Source organism: Oryctolagus cuniculus, chromosome 2, assembly GCF_964237555.1.
Source record: "Oryctolagus cuniculus chromosome 2, mOryCun1.1, whole genome shotgun sequence".
Lineage (NCBI taxonomy): Eukaryota > Metazoa > Chordata > Mammalia > Lagomorpha > Leporidae > Oryctolagus > Oryctolagus cuniculus.
The window spans coordinates 15,882,001-15,902,519 of record NC_091433.1 but is presented as its reverse complement, the minus strand read 5'-3'; the positions used below and the strand labels follow the sequence as shown (position 1 = coordinate 15,902,519).

Sequence of the window (20,519 nt, the reverse complement as noted above, 5' to 3'; positions counted from 1 at the left end):
AGTGCCAACTTTTACTTTAAAAATAGGGCATTTTACTTACAACTTGTTAAAACTTGAGAATATTTAATGTTTCAAAAACGGTTCAATTTCTTAAATTATTTGGTGTTTACCATAAATTCTTAATAATTCCATTTTGGGATTCAGATTTTTTTTTTTAACAATTCCAAGGATCTCTACCAAAATAACAGCCAGAGTAAGTCACATTTATTTCCACCTTGCTAATAAATAAAACTTTCAATATATTTAAATTGAATACTTTGTTAATTTTACTTAATTATTTAGAATAATGTGGTCAATTATATGTTGTATTGATTTTTACCTGCAAGGAATACCTCCTTTAGAGTAAATAGCTGCAAATGCAGTAGGGGCTCGTGACTGTTCACCAAACTGAAATTTAAAAACAGGAAATTATTACTTTCACTTCCTAGTGATACCTGATCGAATTTAATCCTGCTGAGGTCAGAGCAAATGGTGACCATGATTTTCAGCCTGCCAAACTGTTATCACATGGCATCATTTCTACTCAGCAGCACACTGCAAGAAACTGCCAACCCTTTTGGTAGTAGTAATGTCACCACCACACTTCGTGTATTTCTTTTTATCCCTAATTTGTTTCAGAAGGCCTGAAGGTGGCTGAAACCATATATGGACTGAGAGCACTTTCTACTCTCTCCCTGTGACCTTCTGAGGTGAGGGCTAAGTGCAGAAAAGGTTACACACGGGCCGGCACCGCGGCTCACTAGGCTAATCCTCCGCCTTGTGGCGCCGGCACACCGGGTTCTAGTCCTGGTCGGGGTGCCAGATTCTGTCCCGGTTGCCCCTCTTCCAGGCCAGCTCTCTGCTGTGGCCCGGGAGTGCAGTGGAGGATGGCCCAAGTGCTTGGGCCCTGCACCCCATGGAAGACCAGGATAAGTACCTGGCTCCTGCCTTCAGATCAGTGCAGTGCGCCGGCCTCATCGCGCCAGCTTCGGCGGCCACTGGAGGGTGAACCAACGGCAAAAGGAAGACCTTTCTCTCTGTCTCTCTCTCACTGTCCACTCTGTCAAAAAAAAAAAAAAAAAAAAAAAGGTTACACACAGGAAAGGTGTGTATATTTTGAGTTACTAGCTTATCTCCTACTTGCCTTCCAGCCAAATAACAAATGGTGCGGAAAGTCAGAGAATCTATATAATTTCCCCCAAATGGATTAATGCTTTCATGCAAATCAAAGGATTCGGTTGGATAGGGGTGAGAGAACTGAAGACAGAGCAAGGTTCTCACACACACACATCTGGATGCATCTTAGATTACAAAACGTCTTGGGGCTGACCCGTGTTACAGCGGATTAAACTGCAGCCCAGAGCAGAGAGCTGGTGCAACTCTTGGCAGCTCTGCTTCCAATCCAGCTCCCTGTTGATGTGCTTGGGAAGGCAGCCAATGATGGCCCAAATACACACACCCCTGCCACTCATGTGTGAGAACCAGATGGGATTCCTGGCTTCTAGCTTTAGCCTAGCTCAGCCTTAGCTGTTACAGCCATCTGGGGAGTGAACAAGGGGGTGGAAGATCAAAATCAAGTTTTCTTTCTGTATCTCTCTCCCTTCCTCCTTCCCTCCCTCTCTCTCTTTGAAAAAAAAATCACATCAAGTAGCTTTAAAGTATACATAGGGGCCAGTGCTCTGGCTTAGCAGATAAAGCCACTGCCTGCAGTGCCAGCATCCCATATGGACGCTGGTTTGAGTCCCGGCTGCTCCACTTCTGATCCAGCTCTCTGCTATGGCCTGGGAAAGCAGTAGAGGATGGCCCACATCCTTGGGCCCCTGTACCCATTTGGGAAACCCAGAAGAAGCTCCTGGCTCTTGGCTTCAGACTGGCCCAGCTCTGGCTATTGTGGCCATCTGGGGAGTAAACCTGTGGATGGAAGACCTCCCCCTTCTCTCTCTGCCTCTAACTTTGCCTTTCAATAAATCAATCTTAAAAAATAAATAAAAATATAAAATATACTTAGAGTATATGTTTTTAGGTAATTTATCTGACATTACTGTTTGAAAGCAATTTTAACAAGTTTTGTTTTTTGGGGCCAGCACTATGGTGCAGTAGGTTGGGCCACAGCCTGTGACACACCTACATGGGAATGCCAGTTCTAGTCCTGACTGCTTTACTTCTGATCCAGCTCCCTGCTAATATGCATGGGAAAGCAAAAGATGCTGGTCCAAGTGCCTGGAGCCCTGCCACCCACGAGGGTGACCAGGGTGGAGTTCAAAGCTCTTGTCTTCAGCCTGTCCCAGCTTTGGCCACTGCAGACACTTGGGGAGTCAGTGAACAGAAGGTCTTTCTTACTCTGACTCTTCCTTTCTGTCACTATGCTACTCAAATAATAATAAAACTGAGAAAACACAGAAACCTTATGCTTCTTTATTGCAGGAATTTTAACTAGATGAGTGAAATATTCCTATTTCTGTGAATTATTATGTAGAACATGAATTTAAGCTTTGTAAATAAGCTCTTTTACTACAGTTTTTATCTGCATCTCCTACTTGCCCTCCCAACATGTGTTTTTCCAGAGAAAAAGGAGTTAATTCTAAACTTTAACATAATGAACCATTCTAAATGCTGTCCTGAAGAAAGACGTACGATAATCGTGATGACGAACAGAGTTAAGGATATACATGTAGAAGTGTGGAGGTGACAAAAGTACAGAGATGAATTGATTTGAGTATGTTTTACTTCCTGATATGAATGAATAAATTTGTATTCAGTTGCCATCTTCTGCTTGCCACCAAAGAGCCTCAGCCACTCTCTCAGTGCCCTTTGAAAGCTGAAATCACTAACATCTTAACCTACCAAGGCTGTGCCTGGGCCAGACAGCAACTAGTGCTATTGTACAGGTGTGATACAACTTAGGCACTTTTATGGGTATAAATCTCATGTTTGTTACAGCTGATTAAATTGTTACAACAGGATGAAAGGAGGCTAATACTACTGTTAGGATTGTTAGTGGAACTAATTTATGTAATACAGAGGAACATTCAGACCTTTATATATTTATGGAAGCATGTAAACTGTCCTATGACAACAGAATACAAATTTATTCAATATTAGAAAGTGAAGTTGGCCAGCGCCACGGTTCACTAGGCTAATCCTCCACCTGCGGCGCCGGCACAGCAGGTTCTAGTCCCGGTTGGGGAGCCGGTTCTGTCCTGGTTGCTCCTCCCCCAGTCCAGCTCTCTGTGGTGGCCCAGGAGTACAGTGGAGGATGGCCCAGATCCTTGGGCCCTGCACCCATATGGGAGACCAGGAGAAGCACCTGGCTCCTGGCTTTGGATCGGTGTAACGCACCGACTGCAGTGGCCATTGGGGGGGTGAACCAACAGAAAAAGGAAGACCTTTCTCTCTCTAACTCTGCCTGTCAAAATTTTTTTTTAAAAAAGTGAAATAAAAGGAATAAAAAAAAAGCTGATATGGTAATTTATTTTATGTTCTACAGTGCTCAATAAACATGACAGAACATACCAAAACTGGTTCATTCCAACACCTTCTCAACACTCATCCACACATGCATATCATTATCTCAGTTCTTTTTCACAATTACCATACAGTCTTTCTTCATCACTGGCTCAAAATTAACACATCCAAGAAAACTAACACAGGACAGTACTCAAAACAGTTCAACAATGCACTACATGTTTACTGCTTCAGAAAGCCTACTGAGTTAGGCACTATTTTGTACCTACAGGATTAATTGTTTTAGGGTTAAGTTTATCACTTGGTCGAGGATGAAGCTTTCTGACAGACTCTGGAGAACGGGTTGATGATGAGGATTTGCTTCGCTGAACTGCACTCCTGTGATTTATTTGTGTATTTGATGAAGTTCTTTGATTACAGTTACCTGGAAAAGATAGAAATCAGCAAAAAAGAAGTGAAAGCAATAACCCTCATCCATCTGCAACACACAATGTGTCATTAAGAAACTTGGCTTCTTCATTTAAAAAGGAAAGCTCTGTACCTGTTACTTTGTTTTTCAGCTGTACACCTCCAGGGCACTCTGATTTCTGCATTGCTTCCCTTTCACTCCTGCAGTTAAATGAAAATTTGATTTCAAAATTTGTTTGTGGGACATTCATTATCAATACAAAGACCTAAACAGAGGGCAGGCAATGTGACACAGAGGGTTATGTTGCCGTTTGAGATGCCTGCTTCCTGTATCAGGGGCTCCTGGTTCAAGTCTCTACTACTCCATTTCCAATCCTGCTTCCTGCTAATGTGTATCCTACGAGGCAGCTTGAGTCCCTGCCACCCACATGGGAAAAGGAGATGGCTTAGGCCTGACCCAGCACTGGCCGTTGCAGAAATTTGGGAAATGAACCAGAGAATCAATCTCTGCCTTTCAACTAAATTAAAACACAAAATCAGAACAAGATGAAACAGAACGGAGTATGAAATACCGAAAGCGACTCACAAAACAGTTACGGTATGGAGGAAAATATCAAAAAAGACTAATGAAAAAACATAAAATTAAGTCAACTTCAATAATCTCAACAGCAAAATGAAACCATCTTCCAGAAAACATGATGTAATAAATCTTTCATCCAGCTTGTCAAAACATACTGTGAGAAACTCAATTACAATCCTCTAACCACATTAGAAAACAAAACTGGAACTCTGAAAGGGGTGTTTGGCACATCCCCGTCTTTTCCGGCCTCCAAATGGTAACATGTGCCTATCAAGTTTGACTTGTTCCAGTGACACAACAAACTCTCCTGCCTAATATACCTCAAGCTCCCAAAATTGAGCATAAAACTGAGGTTGTCACACTAAAGTTATAAACCATGTTAATCGAAAGTAACACCAGTCTTCTCGTCCCAGACAAAAAACAGTCATTGCCATCTCCTTTTCCTTCCTTTCCTACACTCAATCCTACGGATGGTATGAAGAGATTATGCGGTAGAGAGAACTGTGGCCTCAGATCTGGATCAGCCTCTCAGCTCTACCAGTCACAGGTTTCATGAATGCAGGTAGGTTATTTAATTTCCTTAAGCCTTGGCTCCCTGGTCTATTAAAACAGGAGGCAATGCAAGCCTATCAAGGCTGTTTTGGTAGAGTAAATAAGATTATACATCAAACTGCTCACACAGTGAATGTTGGTTCACTTTTCCATAGTTCCCTCTTTTCTGCTAATGGAAGGGCTCTAGTTCATACCAACACTTCCAACCAACTTATTTCTAAGCTTGGATCATTAGAAAGGAACACACACATCTATACCTTCAGATTCACATGCCCAGCTGCCTGCTGGTATTTGTAGGCCTAGTTCCATTCCAATTTCTCTGTAGCCTTTCCTGAACTCAGTTTCTGGAATGTACATACCTGAAGCACACCACACTGCTTCTTTCTTACTTCTACTTCATTCTACTACCTCCATGACACTGTAGTTACTATTACATAGCACACTTTCCACTTTGTTCCTACAATAATCACTATACAACTTCCCCTCAATTATATACCACAAGATATTCACTTATTCTTCCACTTTCAAAACAGGTTTTCAAATATTTGAGGGCACTGACTCAAAACATAAAGGACATTAACTCCTTAGTTTTCTCTTCTTCAGGATAACTTAAATGATTCCTCAAATGGTATCATTTCAACCTATTTGACAAATGAGAAATCTTCAAGAGGACAACATGTCATGTAATAAAATTTAACCAGATATTTCAAACACAATGTACCAAAGTGCCATGTAAAGACAATCTAAATATAAGATCGTTTCTGCAAACAGAATTCTAAATTTAACATTTCTGAACTAATACACTGACTTCAGTTTCTCATCCCACCGTAAACTGTGTTTAAACATGGGTCCCATCCCCAAAATATCGTAATATATGTATGCAAATATCCCAAGATTTGGGCTGGCGCCATGGCTCACTTGGCTAATCCTCCGCATGTGGCGCCAGCATCCCACATGGGCGCCAGGTTCTAGTCCCGGTCAGGGTGCCGGATTCTGTCCTGGTTGTTCCTCTTCCAGTCCAGCTCTCTGCTGTGGTCCAGGAAGGCAGTGGAGGATGGCTCAAATGCTTGGGCCCCTGCACCCGCATGGGAGACCAGGAAGAAGCAGCTGGCTCCTGGCTTCGGATAGGCGCAGGGCCGGCCATAATGGCCATTTGGGGGGTGAACCAATGGAAGGAAGACCTTTCTCTCTGTCTCACTATCTCTATCTGTCAAAAAAAAAAAAACCAAGATTTTTAAAATTCAAAATTTGAAGCACTTCTGTTTCCAAGCATTTTGAATAAGGGATACTTGTCCCTTATGATCCTTTTCTTTGCAGAGTACAGATTTGTTCTTTTAGCATTAGTATTTACTAATAGTAACTAATTACTAATTAATAATAATTACTAATAACAATGTGATGATGATACTCAACGGGGGAGGGGGCAAGAAGGTGGTATAGCAGCAGGACATTCCAAGTCATACAGGGGAAAATGGATCGTTAGTGAGCAGAGGGGATACAAGCTGGCAGTGGAATCACAAGCAGTTTGCACAGAGTGGCCCAGGAGTCCACCAGAGACTGCTCAAGTCCATGCTGGGGAGCAAAGAGGAGGAAGTGGTGGTGGACATGCAGCAAAGGAGCAGCGCAGGGGCCGAGTGAGACAGGTGCAGCCGTCACCAGCAAACCAGGTGAGAGGTTGCAAGTCCATGGAGCTGCAGACAGTGGCAGGTGGGGAAGCTTGGCAAATTGCATTTGAAGCTCCAAGCAGGAAGAAGCAGAAATTGTAGTGGAACAGGCAAAGAGGTAGGGCACACCATGGTCCCATGCCATGGTCCTTCTGTGCCTCCCCACACACACACACACACAACTGGACCTACAGCCCTCAGGGAGAAGCCATACTGATTGTTTACATTTTTGAGTGTAAGCAGGGGGCCGCCACGTATGCCTCCTGCGCACATACCCATCAACATGCCCCACCTGGGAACAAGGATCACAATATTTCAGAGTAATTTCCTCCCTACCATACAAGCTGTACAACAAGGAGTAGTCCTAAACAGCAAAAACCTGAGCTTGACTGAGAAGCACGCCAAGCCTCAGTAGGCAGGGCTTAGTGCACCAAAGCCCTGGTGCCCATCTCCATCATGATATAGAAGTAAAAAGGGCTCCAGGAGGCAGGCCTGCATGCTTCCACTTGCAACGCACAGACACATAGCAGCTCATAGCAGAGGGAAATCAATTTAAAAATAAAATCAACCAGAAATCAACCAGAAATGCCAAAGAACAAAGGAAAAATCCCAAAGGAAGACTTGATGAACTTGACAAAGGAACAATACAAAACCTCAATAATACAGGCTAAATAAGAGATCAAGTATATGCCAGAATAGGAATTCAAAAAATTAACAGATTACATAGAAGCAATCAGAAATAAATTTACTATCTAAATGAAAAGCATTTCCAAGAAATTGAGATTTTAAAGAGAAACCAGAATGAAATACTGGAAATGGAGAATTCAATAGACCAAATAAATAATGCAAGTGGAAAGTCTTAGCAATAGAAGATGAAAAAGAAGAAAAGAATTTCAGAACTAGAAGATAAACTTCTGGAAATAATATAGTCAGATCAAATACAAGAAAAATAAATTAGTAAATCAAAAATCATGGTTGGAGAGTTACAAGATTCTATCAAAAAACCAAACTTATGGATCCTAGGAATTCTGGAAGGTATGGAAAGAGAGAAGGGATTAGAAGGCCTTCTTAATAAAGTATCAAAGAATTTCCACAATTTGAAGAAAGAAAGAGACATCCAAGTACAAAAAATACACAGAACTCCCAATAGACACGACCAAAAAAGAACTTCACCATGACACATAGCAGCCAAACGTCACTAAAACATGAAGAACGGCTCTTAAAATGTGCATGAGCGAATCAACAAATCACATTCAGAGGAAACCTAATTAGACTCACCCCAGACTTCTCATCGCAAACCCTACAGGAAAGGAGACAATGGTGAGACATATTACAAGTCCTAAGGAAAAAAACTGTCAACCTAGAATACTGTACCCAGCAAAACTCTCACTTATGATTGAAGGAGAAATAAGGATCATCCACAAAAAGCAGAAATTTAAATAATTTGTAACTACTCACCCAGCCTTCAAAAGATGCTCAAGGATATGCTACATACAGAAACACAGAAACAGGAACATCACTACAAAAGATGAATACAGAAAATGCCCCAGCAGAAGTACAAATGAAATTCAAAATACAAAAACAGGACTATTTAAAGAAACATGGCAGTGCAAAGGCTGTATTTAAGAATAGTCACAGAGGCCAGCGCTGTGGCACAGCGGGTTAACACCTTCAAATAAAAATATAAATAAATCTTTAAAAAAAAAAAAAAAGGTCACATTGATGTAAATGTTCTCAACTCTCCAGTTAAAAGACACAGACTGGCTGAATGGATTTAAAAAGAAAACCCATCTATTTGTTGCCTACAAGAAAGAGCTGGAGCAGCCATCCTAATATCAGACAAAATAGACTTTAACACAAAAACTATTAAAAGAGACAAAGGGAGAGGGTTCCAAGATGGCAGAGTAGGGAGGGAGTTTACTGCTCTAGCCCAGGAGAAGATAGTTTAATAAAAGTGGAGATAGTACAGTCTCATGGAAGAGTTAGGGAAAAAATGGCAGACTCTACCAAAATTAGAGGGACATGGTGGAACTACATGGAGAGTGTGGGCACCCACAGGTCAGGACTCCAGCAGCCGAGAGCCTATGCACTAGCGCTGGAAAGTGAGAGGAGACGAGACTGCAGTAGCCCAACTCACTGGCGAAAAAGCAGCAGGAAGAGCTAGAGGGTATGAGGCTTGAAGCCCCATAAGGGAAAGTGTACCAGCCAAACCAGAGAAGAAGGAAAAAAAAAAGGGGATGGTATGGACACGTTTTTCTTTCTCCAAACACCTTACAAAGGCATACAAGCTGATGGAGTGGGTGCCATTTTGGACATACATAACAGTTGTATCAGCTCATGTCTGTACCCAGTAATCAGCTAAGCAGACACTCCTGACTCTGGTGGGGAGAAATAACTGGAGACTAGGAGATTGTGACTGTGTGAAGCTTCTGAACTGGGACTATGAAAAAAAATTAAAAAAAAAAAAAAAAAAAAAACCAGAGTGTGTGGGAGAACGCACGGTGTGGCTGGGACTTTGAGCAGTCTCAGTGGGAGATGCCACAAGCTTAGGGATTCATGGTTACCTGGTGAGAGACACCACTGGGGAATCTGAACTTATACTGACAACTACACGAATCCTTTGTGTAGTCCTTTGTCTCCTTTGGACAGAGCAGATGAATATTATACCCACTGGGGCTAGTGCTCAGGCACTAGTTTCCATAGAGGAGAAGAGCTCAGCTGAGCAGAACATATTTCCCTTCTAATGCAAAAAAAAAAAAAAAAAAGAAGAAGAAGATTTATCATGCCAAACCTGGTGTGTCACTTTAGGCACGCTCTTAACCCTGGAGAACTGAACAGAGTTCTCTGGCCATACCCACTGCAAGACTCTAGATATTCACTGAAAGCAGACAGTCCACTTATCTACAGAGTCACAATAAAATGACAAAAGCTGCAACAGTGAAAGAAAAAAAAAAGAAGAAGAAACCAACGGGTATCTCCTCAAATGCCAAACAACAAATGCAACAATCCAAGAGACAAGAATAAGGAAGACAACATGACACTCCCAAATGACAACACTTCAATACTAGATTAGGAAGATGATGAGATAGAAGAAATGCAAGAACTTTTCATCCTACAGTTGCAGAATAGACTTTTTCTCAGCAGTACATGGAACTTTCACTAGCACTGGCTATACGCTAGGCCATAAAGTGTCTCAGCAAATTCAAACAAATCAAAATCATACCATGCAACTTCTCAGACCACAATGCAATGAAGCTGGAGATCAACAACTCAAGAATCTACATCATATGCAAACACATGGAGAATGAACAATATCCTCCTCAATGAACAGTGGGTCACAGAAGAAATCAAAAGAGAAATCAAAAACTTTCTGGAAGCAAATGAATATAAAAACAGCATATCAAAACTTATGGGATACAGCAAAAGCAGCGTTAAGAGCAAAATTTATAGCAAAAGGTGCCTATATCAAGAAATTGGAAAGGCACCAAATAAATGATTTATCAATGCATCCCAAGGATCTAGACAAACAGCAGACCAAACCCAAAACTAGTAGGAGAAAAGAAATAATTAGAATTAGAGAAGAACTCAACAAAATTGAACCCAAAAACATTACAAAATATCAGCAAAGAGCTGGTTTTTTCAAAAATAAACAAAATTGACACACTGTTGGCCCAACTAACCCTCCCCCCCAAAAAAAAAGAGAGCGTGAAGAGCAGAATCAATAAAATTAGAGATGAAAAGGGAAATGTAACAACAGACACCACAGAAATAAAAAGAACCATCAGAAACTACAAAGAGTTGTATGGCAACAAACTGGGAAACCAAGAAGTGGTGGACAGATTCCTGGACACTTACCTAAACTGAGCCATGAAGACACAGAAAACCTAAAAAGACCCATCACCAAGACATAAATTGAATCAGTAATAAAGACCCTCTCAGCAAAGAAAAGTCCAGGACAAGATGGCTTCACTGCTGAATTCTACCAGACATTTAAAAGAAATAACTCCAATTCTTCTCAAGCTATTCAAAACAATTCAAAGGGAGGGAATCCTCCAAATTCTTTCTATGAAGCCAGCATCACCTTAACTCTTAAACCTGAAAAAGATGCAACAGAGAAAGAGAACCACAGACCAATTTCCATGATGAACACAGATGCAAAAATCCTCAACAAAATTTTCGGCAATTGATTCCAACAACAGATCAGAAAGATCATTCACCTGGACCAAGTAGGATTTATCGTTGGTATGCAGGGATGGTTCAACATTCACAAATCAATGTGATACACCACATTAACAAACGGCTTTAGAAAAACTGTATGATTATCTCAATGGATACAGAGAAAGCATTTGATAAAATACAACACCCTCTCATGATGAAAACTCTAACCCAATTGGGTTTAGAAAGAACATTCCACAACACACTCAAGGCAATTAATGACAAACCCATGGTCAGTATCATATTGAAACGGGAAAAGTTGGAAGCATTCTCATTGAGATCCAGTACCAGACAGGGATGCCCAGTTTCACCATTGCTATTCAATATAGTACTGGAAGTTTTAGCCAGAGCCATTAGGTAAGAAAAAGAAATTAAAGAGATACAAATTGTATTTGCAGACAATATGATTCTTTATTTAGGGGATCCAAAGAACTCCACTAAGAGACTATTGGAACTCATAGAAGAGTTTGGTAACATAGCAGGATATAAAATCAATACACAAAAATCAACAGCCTTTATATACACAATGCCACGGCTAAGAACTTCTAAGATCAATCCCATTCACAATAGCTACCAAAAAATACAATACCTTGGAATAAACTTAACCAAGGATTTCTACGATGAGAATTACAAAACATTAAAGAAATAGAACATACAAAAAATGGAAAAATCTTCCATGTTCATGAATTGGAAGAATCAATATCATCAAAATTTCCATTCTTCTGAAAGCAACTTACAGATTCAATGTGATACCAATCAAAATACCAAAGACATTCTCAGATCTGGGAAAAATGATGCTGAAATTCATATGAAGGCACAGGAGACCTCAAATAACTAAAGCAATCTTATACAACAGAAACAGAGCCAGGGGCATCACAATATCAGATTTCAAAGCATACTACAGGGCAGTTATAATGAAAACAGCCTGGTACCGTACAGAAACAGATGGATAGACCAATGGAACAAAATAGAAACACCAGAAATCAATCCAAACATCTACAACTAACTTAGATTTCATCAAGGAGCTAAAACAATTCCCTGAGGCAAGGAAAGTCTATTCAACAAATGGTGCTGGAATAACAGGATTTCCACATGCAGAAATATGAAGCAAGACACCTACCTTACACTTTACATAAAAATCCACTCAACATGGATTAAAGATCTAAATCTATGACCCAACACCAAATTAGTTGAGAACATTGGGGAAACCCTACAAGATACTGGCACGGGCAAAGGCGTCTTGGAAAAGACCCCAGAGGCACAGGCAGCCAAAGCCAAAATTAACAACAGGGACTACATCAAATTGAGAAGTTTCTGTACTGCAAAAGAAAGTCAGGAAAGTGAAGATGCAGCTGACAGAATGGGAAAAAATATTTGCAAACTATGCAACTGATAAAGGATTAATAACCAGAATCTACAAAGAGATAAAAAGTCTGCACCACAACAAAACCTAGTTAAGAGATGGGCAAAAGACTTAAACATTTTTCAAAAGTGAAAATCCAAATGGCCAAAAGACACTTGAAAAAAATGTTCAAGATTATTAGATGTCAGGGAAATGCAAATAAAAACCACAATGAGTTTCACCTCACTCCAATTAGAATGGCTCCCATACAGAAATCAACAAACAACAAAGGCTGGAGAGGATATGGGGAAAAAGGTACTCTCATCCACTGTTGGTAGGAATGTAAACTGGTAAAGCCACTATGAAAGAGAGTATGGAGCTACCTCAAAAATCTGAATATACCCCTACCATATGACCAGTCATCCCACTCCTGGGAATTTACCAAAGGGAAATGAAATCTGTCAACAAAAGAGCTATCTGCACCTCCATGTTTATTGCAGCTCAATTCACTACACCTAAGACATGGAATCAACCTAAAGCCCATCAACTGAAGATTGGAAAAAGAAATTATGGGATATGTACACTATGGAATACTGCACAGCAGTAAAAAAAAAAAAAATCTGTCATTTGTAACAACATCGATGAATCTGGAAAACCATACTTAGTGAAATAAGCCAGTCCCAAAGAGACAAATACTATATGTTCTCCTTGATCTGTGAGAACTAATAGTACACCTAAAATGAAAGCTGTAGAAGTGAAACTGACACTTTCAGAAACACGGACTTGAACGGCCTTCATCTTGACTGCCAAGGAACAGTTATTTTTTTTCTTGTCTTCATATGTTAAACTCTTTGCTTAACAGAGTTAATCATGTATATAAAGTCAATTGAAAATAGATTTCAATAAAAATAAGGGGGAATAAGAGAGGGAGGAGGAAGTTTGTAACTGTAAAGCTATAATGCCATCTTAATTGTTAAAATGATATTTTTTTTTTGACAGGCAGAGTGGACAGTGAGAGAGTGAGAGTGAGTGAGTGAGAGAGAGAGAGAGAGAGAGAGAGAGAAAAGTCTTCCTTTGCCGTTGGTTCACCCTCCAATGGCCGCCACGGCTGGCGCGCTGCAGCCAGCGCATCGCGCTGATCTGAAGCCAGGAGCCAAGTGCTTATCCTGGTCTCCCATGGGGTGCAGGGCCCAAGGACTTGGGCCATCCTCCACTGCACTCCCTGGCCACAGCAGAAAGCTGGCCTGGAAGAGGGGCAACCGGGACAGAATCCGGCGCCCCAACCAGGACTAGAACCGGGTGTGCCAGCGCCACAAGGCGGAGGATTAGCCTAGTGAGCCGCGATGCCGGCCTAAAATGATATTATTAAATGTTAAAGTGAACATATGGATAGAATTAAGTGTTAAAGAGATCACATAAATAGCATCAAGTGTCTGATAATAGAATTAAGAAGGAGGGAATGTACAACATGGGAAGCAGTCCACACAGCAGACTCACAGAATGACAATCACTTTAAGTAACACTGACCTCAGAATCACCCCTTAAAGCATTTGGATCTGGCTGAAAAGCCCATGTGAGCAATTCAGGCATGGAAAGCCAAGACACTGTGGCAAAACAATATCCTACGTGAAGGATCTCCATGAGAGACCCCAGTGGAAAGAAGGGACCATCAAAGAAGGATGTACTTTTCTCTGAAGGGAGGAGAGAACTTCCAGTTTGATTATGACCTTGTCTAAATAATGACAGAGTTTGTGGTCACAAAAGGCTTCCATAGCCTTGGCAGCTCATGGCAAGAGCCTCGGGTGATCACTGACGTGGGTGGGAGGGACGGTATGGGGGGAAAACCATTGTAATCCATAAGTCGTACTTTGGAAATTTATATGCATTAAATAAAAGTTTAAAAAAAAAAAAGTGTTAATTGTTAAATCAATAACAGGAGTCACTGTGTACTTACTCCCCATGTAAGACCTCTGTCCTTAATGAGTTGTACTATGAGAATTAACGGCAAAACTTGTTCAAAACAGCACTTTTTGTGTTTGTGCGTGTGGGTGCAAACTGTTGAAATCTTTACTTAGTATAGAATTGGTCCTCTGTATATAGTTAATGGAAAATGAATTTTGGCCGGCGCCATGGCTCTATAGGCTAATCCTCTGCCTTGCGGTGCCGGCACACCAGGTTCTAGTCCCAGTTGCCCCTCTTCCAGGCCAGCTCTCTGCTATGGCCCAGGAGTGCAGTGGAGGATGGCCCAAGTCCTTGGGCCCTGCACCCCATTGGAGACCAGGAGAAGCACCTGGCTCCTGGCTTCGGATCAGCGTGGTGCGCCGGCTGCAGCGCACCGGCCGAGGCGGCCATTGGAGGGTGAACCAACGGCAAAGGAAGACCTTTCTCTCTCTCTCTCTCTGTCCACTCTGCCTGTCAAAAAATAAAAAAAAATATATAAAAAAAGGAAAATGAATTTTAATGAAGAATGGGATGGGAGAAGGAGGAGGTGGGATGGGAGTGGGGTATGGGGGAAAACCTACTATATTCCTAAAGGTGTACCTATGAAATTTGCATTCATTAAATAAAAGCTTTAAAAATAATTTAAAAAATAAAAATAGCACACTCAATGACTTGCAGTAAAGATTTTAAATCACTGTAGCATGTCAGGGTGACCTGGAAACTGAGGCTTTCAAACAAATTAAATAAATGGGAAAAAATAATGTGAAGAAATGTTTCCCCTCTTTTTAATGCCTCAGATTACATAAATTTGATGATCCAGTTTAAGGCAAACTTTCTATGATCATATAATAACTGGTCATGGTTGAGAATTACACTAAAAAGGAGCTTCACCACAAAAATGAACAGTGCATACTTAGCCACATGATTCACATCTTTCAATAGTCCCTACAATTCTACAAAAGCTGTTGATGGATTTCTACAGCTAAATTTCTATCTTCTTCCATGCCAAAACGTTGTACTTGTAATATACTAATGGAAAGATGGTGCATTATATTTTGAATGAGTTCAAATAGTCACTTAAACTCTTCAGTTGGAAGACTCAAAACATGCTAGAAAACTGGGGCCCCCCAGTTTTTAACAATACAGGGCAGTTCTTATGTGTAATATGCTTATGTAACTTTTAACTACCACAAAAGGCACATGCACACTATGATGCAAATATTTCTACCAATATACAAATATTTCTATTTGTCTTCTTTCAAACACCCTATATTGGAGAGTTTCTTTCCAAAAACCACTTTTTCTCTTGTTAAAAAATCATCATTCTTTGCCTTAAAGACAAATTAAGTGTGCTTAACTTAAAAACAACATCCACCTGGGTGCGTATCCCCACTAACAGGCCTGGATATAAGTTGTCTACAAAAGAAAAGTAACTTATTCTACCCTCAACACTCTTAACATTTGGAAGGTGGTGTCGAAGGGCGGGCGATGGGAGGAACTGCAGAGGCAAGAACTACTTCGTGTACCAAATATCGAGGTCACCCCTCATTCTTTTACGAAGCATCGATTCTAAGTAGACACTGGAATCCACAAATCCACTTAAGCATGTCACAAAGCCAGAGAGCAAACAAACCAGATGGGGCCTCAGCGTGGGACCCACACTTTTCCGCTGGTTTCTCTCCAGTGTTTAAGTTCATCTCCAGGCTTGTGTGTCGGTGGTAGAAAACACACCTTCTACCACTGCCGGGAAAGCGCACAAATCCCATTTTCTTTCCCTGTCGGTGCTTTTCTTCTCGCACCCTGCTTCTAAGACCACTGCACACACTGCTTGCTGAGGTCTCAGGAGCACGGCCCGTATTTTTTCCTAGTCTCTAATCCAGCACCTAGAAGGTGCCAAAAGTGTAAGACGGCCCCTCCTCCCTCCCCCTAAAGGCGCTGTGTTCCATCTCCAGCTCTTTCAAATTCCAAATTCCAGGGGCCCAAGCCAACAGCCACTTAACACGGTCCCAACACCCTCACCACCTGCCTCCAACTCCCTACAACCAATTCGGAGCCAGTGTCGTCAAAGCTGGAAAACGAGGAAGCCATGGAGGTGAAAAGGCGGCGGGGACGAGGCGGCTGGTCTCCATCAAGGCCTGAGGAGCCTACTCTCGGCCGCAGCCCGGCCCCAGGAACGCAGAGGCGCGCTCCTGGGGCCCGGCCTCTCTCGGACTTTCTCCCAGCCAGGTCTGGCGGCCCTGACAGCTCAGCGAGTAAACTAGCGTGGCCGAGGTTCCCGCACCCGTTCCTACCACGCCTCTCTCCTACCGCGAGCTGCACCCCAGTGGGGCTCTTGCCCCGTACTCGGTCGGGCCCACAGAAAACGCTCCAGCCACTGGCCGCCGGAGTTCCCGGAAGCAGGCTGCACCCGGCTTAAGTCCCGGATCAGGCGGCGCCCCTCAGTGACGTCAAGCGCGCCCTGCGTCCTCTAAGCCAATAGCAGGGAGGCTACAGAGGCGCGCGCGGGGAAGAGGGGTTGCCCGGCAACCAGGAGCCCACAGTTCCAAGACCGGCTGTGGAGGCAGAGGCTCTGTCTCTGGTGAGAAAGGGGGCACCTGTCGGAGAATCTTTCCGAATGAGAGCTCTGTCCAGGGAGCAGAGGCAACAACCGGCTCCCAGCCCTCTGCACCCCAGCCTCTTTCCGGCACAAATCCCAGCTCAAATCTTCCTTTTTTTTTTTTTTTTTTTTTTGGACAGTGAGAGAGGGAGACTCAAATCTTAACTCTCGGGTTCCACACTGCAACGCAGTGTTCTCCAACTGTCCTGCTGTAGATCCTCCAAGAGCGGAGGATGACAGCCAACGACATCTGCCTGCCCAGCTGTGGAGTTTCATCCTAGCTTCCGGTCCTATCTGGCTAATTCATGAGCCCAGCTGTGGAAATTCGGGTCCTGCCACGTTTTACTAATCTATTTGCTGTTTTCATTAAACTCTGTAATACATCCATATTTTAATGGTAAAAGCATGTGTTTTTATCCTCCAGATTATTTTAATAAAACTGAAGCCTTGAAAATGTGTGTCCTGCATTTCTACCAGCAACAGTCTGAAGTGTCTTAATAAAAAGCCCACACCTTTTCAGACCTGTGATCCTCTCTAGCATTTCTCTTGTTGTCAACCCAAAGCTGTAAGTTTTTGTTCACATAACACTAAACTATGCAATTGGTATTGTCTGACTACTCCCTGTTGTTCAGTCTTCATACAAATCCATCTTAATGTTTATTGGTTTGAACTTCCTTACCCCAGACCAAAATTGTCTTCATTGATTTTCCATCCCAATACTTAGCACATCCTTAATTACTATTTTCAAAAAGAAAAATATATCCTTTATTTTCAGCTACCTTTCTCCTAGAATCTCTCTTCTCCAACTTCCTCAAGAACTATTATACCTTCCTAATTCCTAGTGTCTTCAAAGGAAGTCTCTACACAACTAGTGCATGGTCTTTTAGCCCCTTTGTCCAAAACTGTACAAGCCCTGGCTCACTGTGTTGTACATGCCATTTCCCTATGCTTTTGTAAATAGTACCTTTGTGAATCAAATCTCTCCAGAATATCCTATCTTCATGTTACCAAATATTACACAGAAGATTAGAAATTAAGTAATAAATCTAACCAAAGTTAAATGCTCAACAATGTTTCCTCATTTTTGAATTTACTTTTCAAAGATTAGTTGTTTGGTTGGTTGACTTAATGGTGCGTATTTAGAGCCAAGGCATTTTTAAGAAAATGTCAGTGACATTAATGGCCTTGCTTGAATTACATTAAAGGAAACCTCTTCCCTTTTGTACAAATTACAGGTGGTGCAATCATTCCCAGCGGTTATTCCCAAGTCTCATCATCAGGAAATGAGATACAAGATATTTTCTGTATAATTTCCGGTACACTGTCTCAGGAAATGTTAGACATCACCATTATAAAGTCATTGAATGACCACTCGCACATGGAAAAAATTAAGCAGTGATGTGGTTCCTCAGGTGAAAGCAAATGAGATCAATATGGATGAGCACATAGGGTACTGTTGCCCTGTTGAGAAATAATGCAAAGCATATGTGAAATTTTAAATTTCCTAGTATACAGAAGGTAAAAAGAAACAGGTGAAATTAATTTTAATCATGTATTTTCATTTAACTCAAGGTTCCAAAATAGTATCAAGTATCACTGAAAGAGAGAGAGAATCCAACTCCAAATGCCTACAAGAGCCAGGGCTGGGCTAGGCCTATGCTAGGAGCCTGGAACTCAATCCAACATGAGTGTCAGGGATCCAAGTACCTGAGCTATTAACTGCTACCTTCCAGGATGTGCATTAGCAAGAAACTAGATCACAAGTGGAGTAGCTGCGACTTGAACCAAGCACTCCATTATGGGGTGCAGGCTTCCCAGCGACTTTAACTGCTAGGCCAAATGCCCACTCCTATGTCCCTCTGAAGTACCCAAGAAAATAGTCTATTCTCCCAGTTTGAAGAGAAAAAAATCCCATCTGCTGGGTTCTACACTTTGAAGATCATGGGGGCCTGTGAGGCTGTCTTAGAGTCTTTTGCATAACCATTTCTTGGCTAATTTCCCTGATCCTGTACCCTGCTAGGTTCAGGGTTAACCAAGCCCTTATTAAATCTAGGACAACACACTGAGGGTAAGATGGAGGGCAGGAATGACAGGCACACTGTCTCTTTGGTCTGAGATCTGAACCTTTATTCTAATGAAATGTTCTTACATATCTTCCAAATAATGGCTGACTTTGACTTTGGTTTTTGAAAGTCCAAAACAAAAAATTTGGCTCTTGCTGGTACACTTTTATGATGACATCCTCTCTCTGAGGCAGTAAGCATAAAGCACTTCAGCTGGAACATGATGGGTGAAGTCAAGGGAAGTACTATTTTTATAGAAATATTTTGTGCAATTAGTTTATAACCAACTTTAAAATCCTTTTAAACTTTTTCCAGACTGATTGAGTCATAACTTATTATTAAGTTATATGAACTTAAGGTATACAATGTGATGTTTTGATACAAGCATAAATCGTAATTATCACAATCAAGCTAATTTACATATCCATCACCTCATATAATTATATTTTCTTGTGTATAATGAGAGCATCTAAGATGTTCTCTCAGCAAAGTTCAAATTCAATCAGTGTTATTAACTAGTCACCATGTTGTACATTAGATCTACAGAATTAATTCACCCTGTGTAATTGAAACTCTTTACACTTTGAACACATCCCATTTTCTCTTTCCCCTGCTATAATATTTTTATTCTGAATGTTCATCTTTTCAACTATTTTAAATGCAGGGCAAGACAATGGGAATGAGAGTGAAGGGGGGAGGAGAGAGTGAAGGGGGGAGGAGAGAGGGAGAGAGGGAGAGAGGGAGGGAGGAAGGGAGAGAGAAAGAGAGAATCTTTCAGCTGCCAATTCACATCCCAAATGCCTGCAACAGCCAGGGCTGGATCAGGCTTCAGTCAGGAGCCTAGAACTCCATCCAGGACTCCCACGTGGGTGACAGGCACTTGAGCCATCATTCTGAGGTATCAGCAGAATAAAATGCCATGTATGAGTATTCCATTCCATTTAGCTAGGTAAACTAATTAAATGAAGAGTTAGAGTTAAGAAAAGAATGGGTCTTGCTAAAAAGAAAAACCAAGTCCACTTCACCTTAATAAAGTTTATTTGAGCAACTAAAAGTTTGCAGAACCCAGCATGATCCCAGAGTGCAAAATGGTTCTGAATACCCCTGGTTACAATATGGTGATCTACTTTTTTAACTAGAAAAACAAGAAATGACATACAGAGATTACTCACTGGTGCAGTTTTCATTTGCCTTATTTGAGCATAATCTGGCAGTTTTCAGCCTAAAATTGGCTGAGGAATCAGTTCTTGTGATTGGTTGAGCCTCTGTTGCTGGGTTGCAAAGTCCACGCTTAAGTTAGGTACAATAGTTTACAGATGAAGCTAGGTTGTAATTCATCTCATACCAAGACCACTTTGGGCCAAACTTATCATTTACATACATAGGCTGCTTTAGGCCAAAAATATTTCAATGTAATAGTCTATTAAAAAAATAACATCAAACATAATTAAATCATTTCCTTAAGTTTAAGTAATTAATTTTTGCTCTGCTGACATTGGGTTAATGGGTCTGTTTTCACGATGTCATTTCCAACAAGACTAAAAGAGGAAGCCTTGACTCCATTAGAGGAGTCCAATGGAATTTTCTTAACACTTTCAATCCCTGTAACATCAGTAAAACAAAGGATACCATTGTGAAGTTGTTGTTTTTTTTTTTTATTTCCCAAGACTGAATTTCTCTGATCAGTAAGTCACGAAGAGGCCTTTATGTCATT

The 20,519-nt window shown here is 41.4% G+C and overlaps 1 protein-coding gene across 10 annotated transcripts in view; it reads right to left on the bottom strand.

Annotated features, from left to right (window-relative positions):
- PACRGL (parkin coregulated like) overlaps window positions 1–16,606 on the bottom strand; it is a 40,009-nt gene extending 23,403 nt beyond the window's left edge. For 2 of the 10 annotated variants that reach the window (XM_017350520.3, XM_070068099.1), the window contains exons 1-4: window positions 16,438–16,582; window positions 3,986–4,053; window positions 3,714–3,868; window positions 320–387 (exon numbers count right to left, since the gene is read on the bottom strand). In XM_017350520.3, coding sequence (XP_017206009.2) covers window positions 320–387; window positions 3,714–3,868; window positions 3,986–4,037 — 275 coding nt within the window. In that variant the 5' untranslated portion in view covers window positions 4,038–4,053; window positions 16,438–16,582. Of the gene's footprint in view, window positions 1–319; window positions 388–3,713; window positions 3,869–3,985; window positions 4,054–5,902; window positions 6,187–13,732; window positions 13,897–15,877; window positions 16,368–16,427 lie in introns of those variants that run through there. The other 8 variants (XM_017350521.3, XM_070068100.1, XM_070068096.1 and 5 more) reach the window with 6 other exon arrangements.
- Between the last annotated feature and the right edge of the window lie 3,913 nt (window positions 16,607–20,519).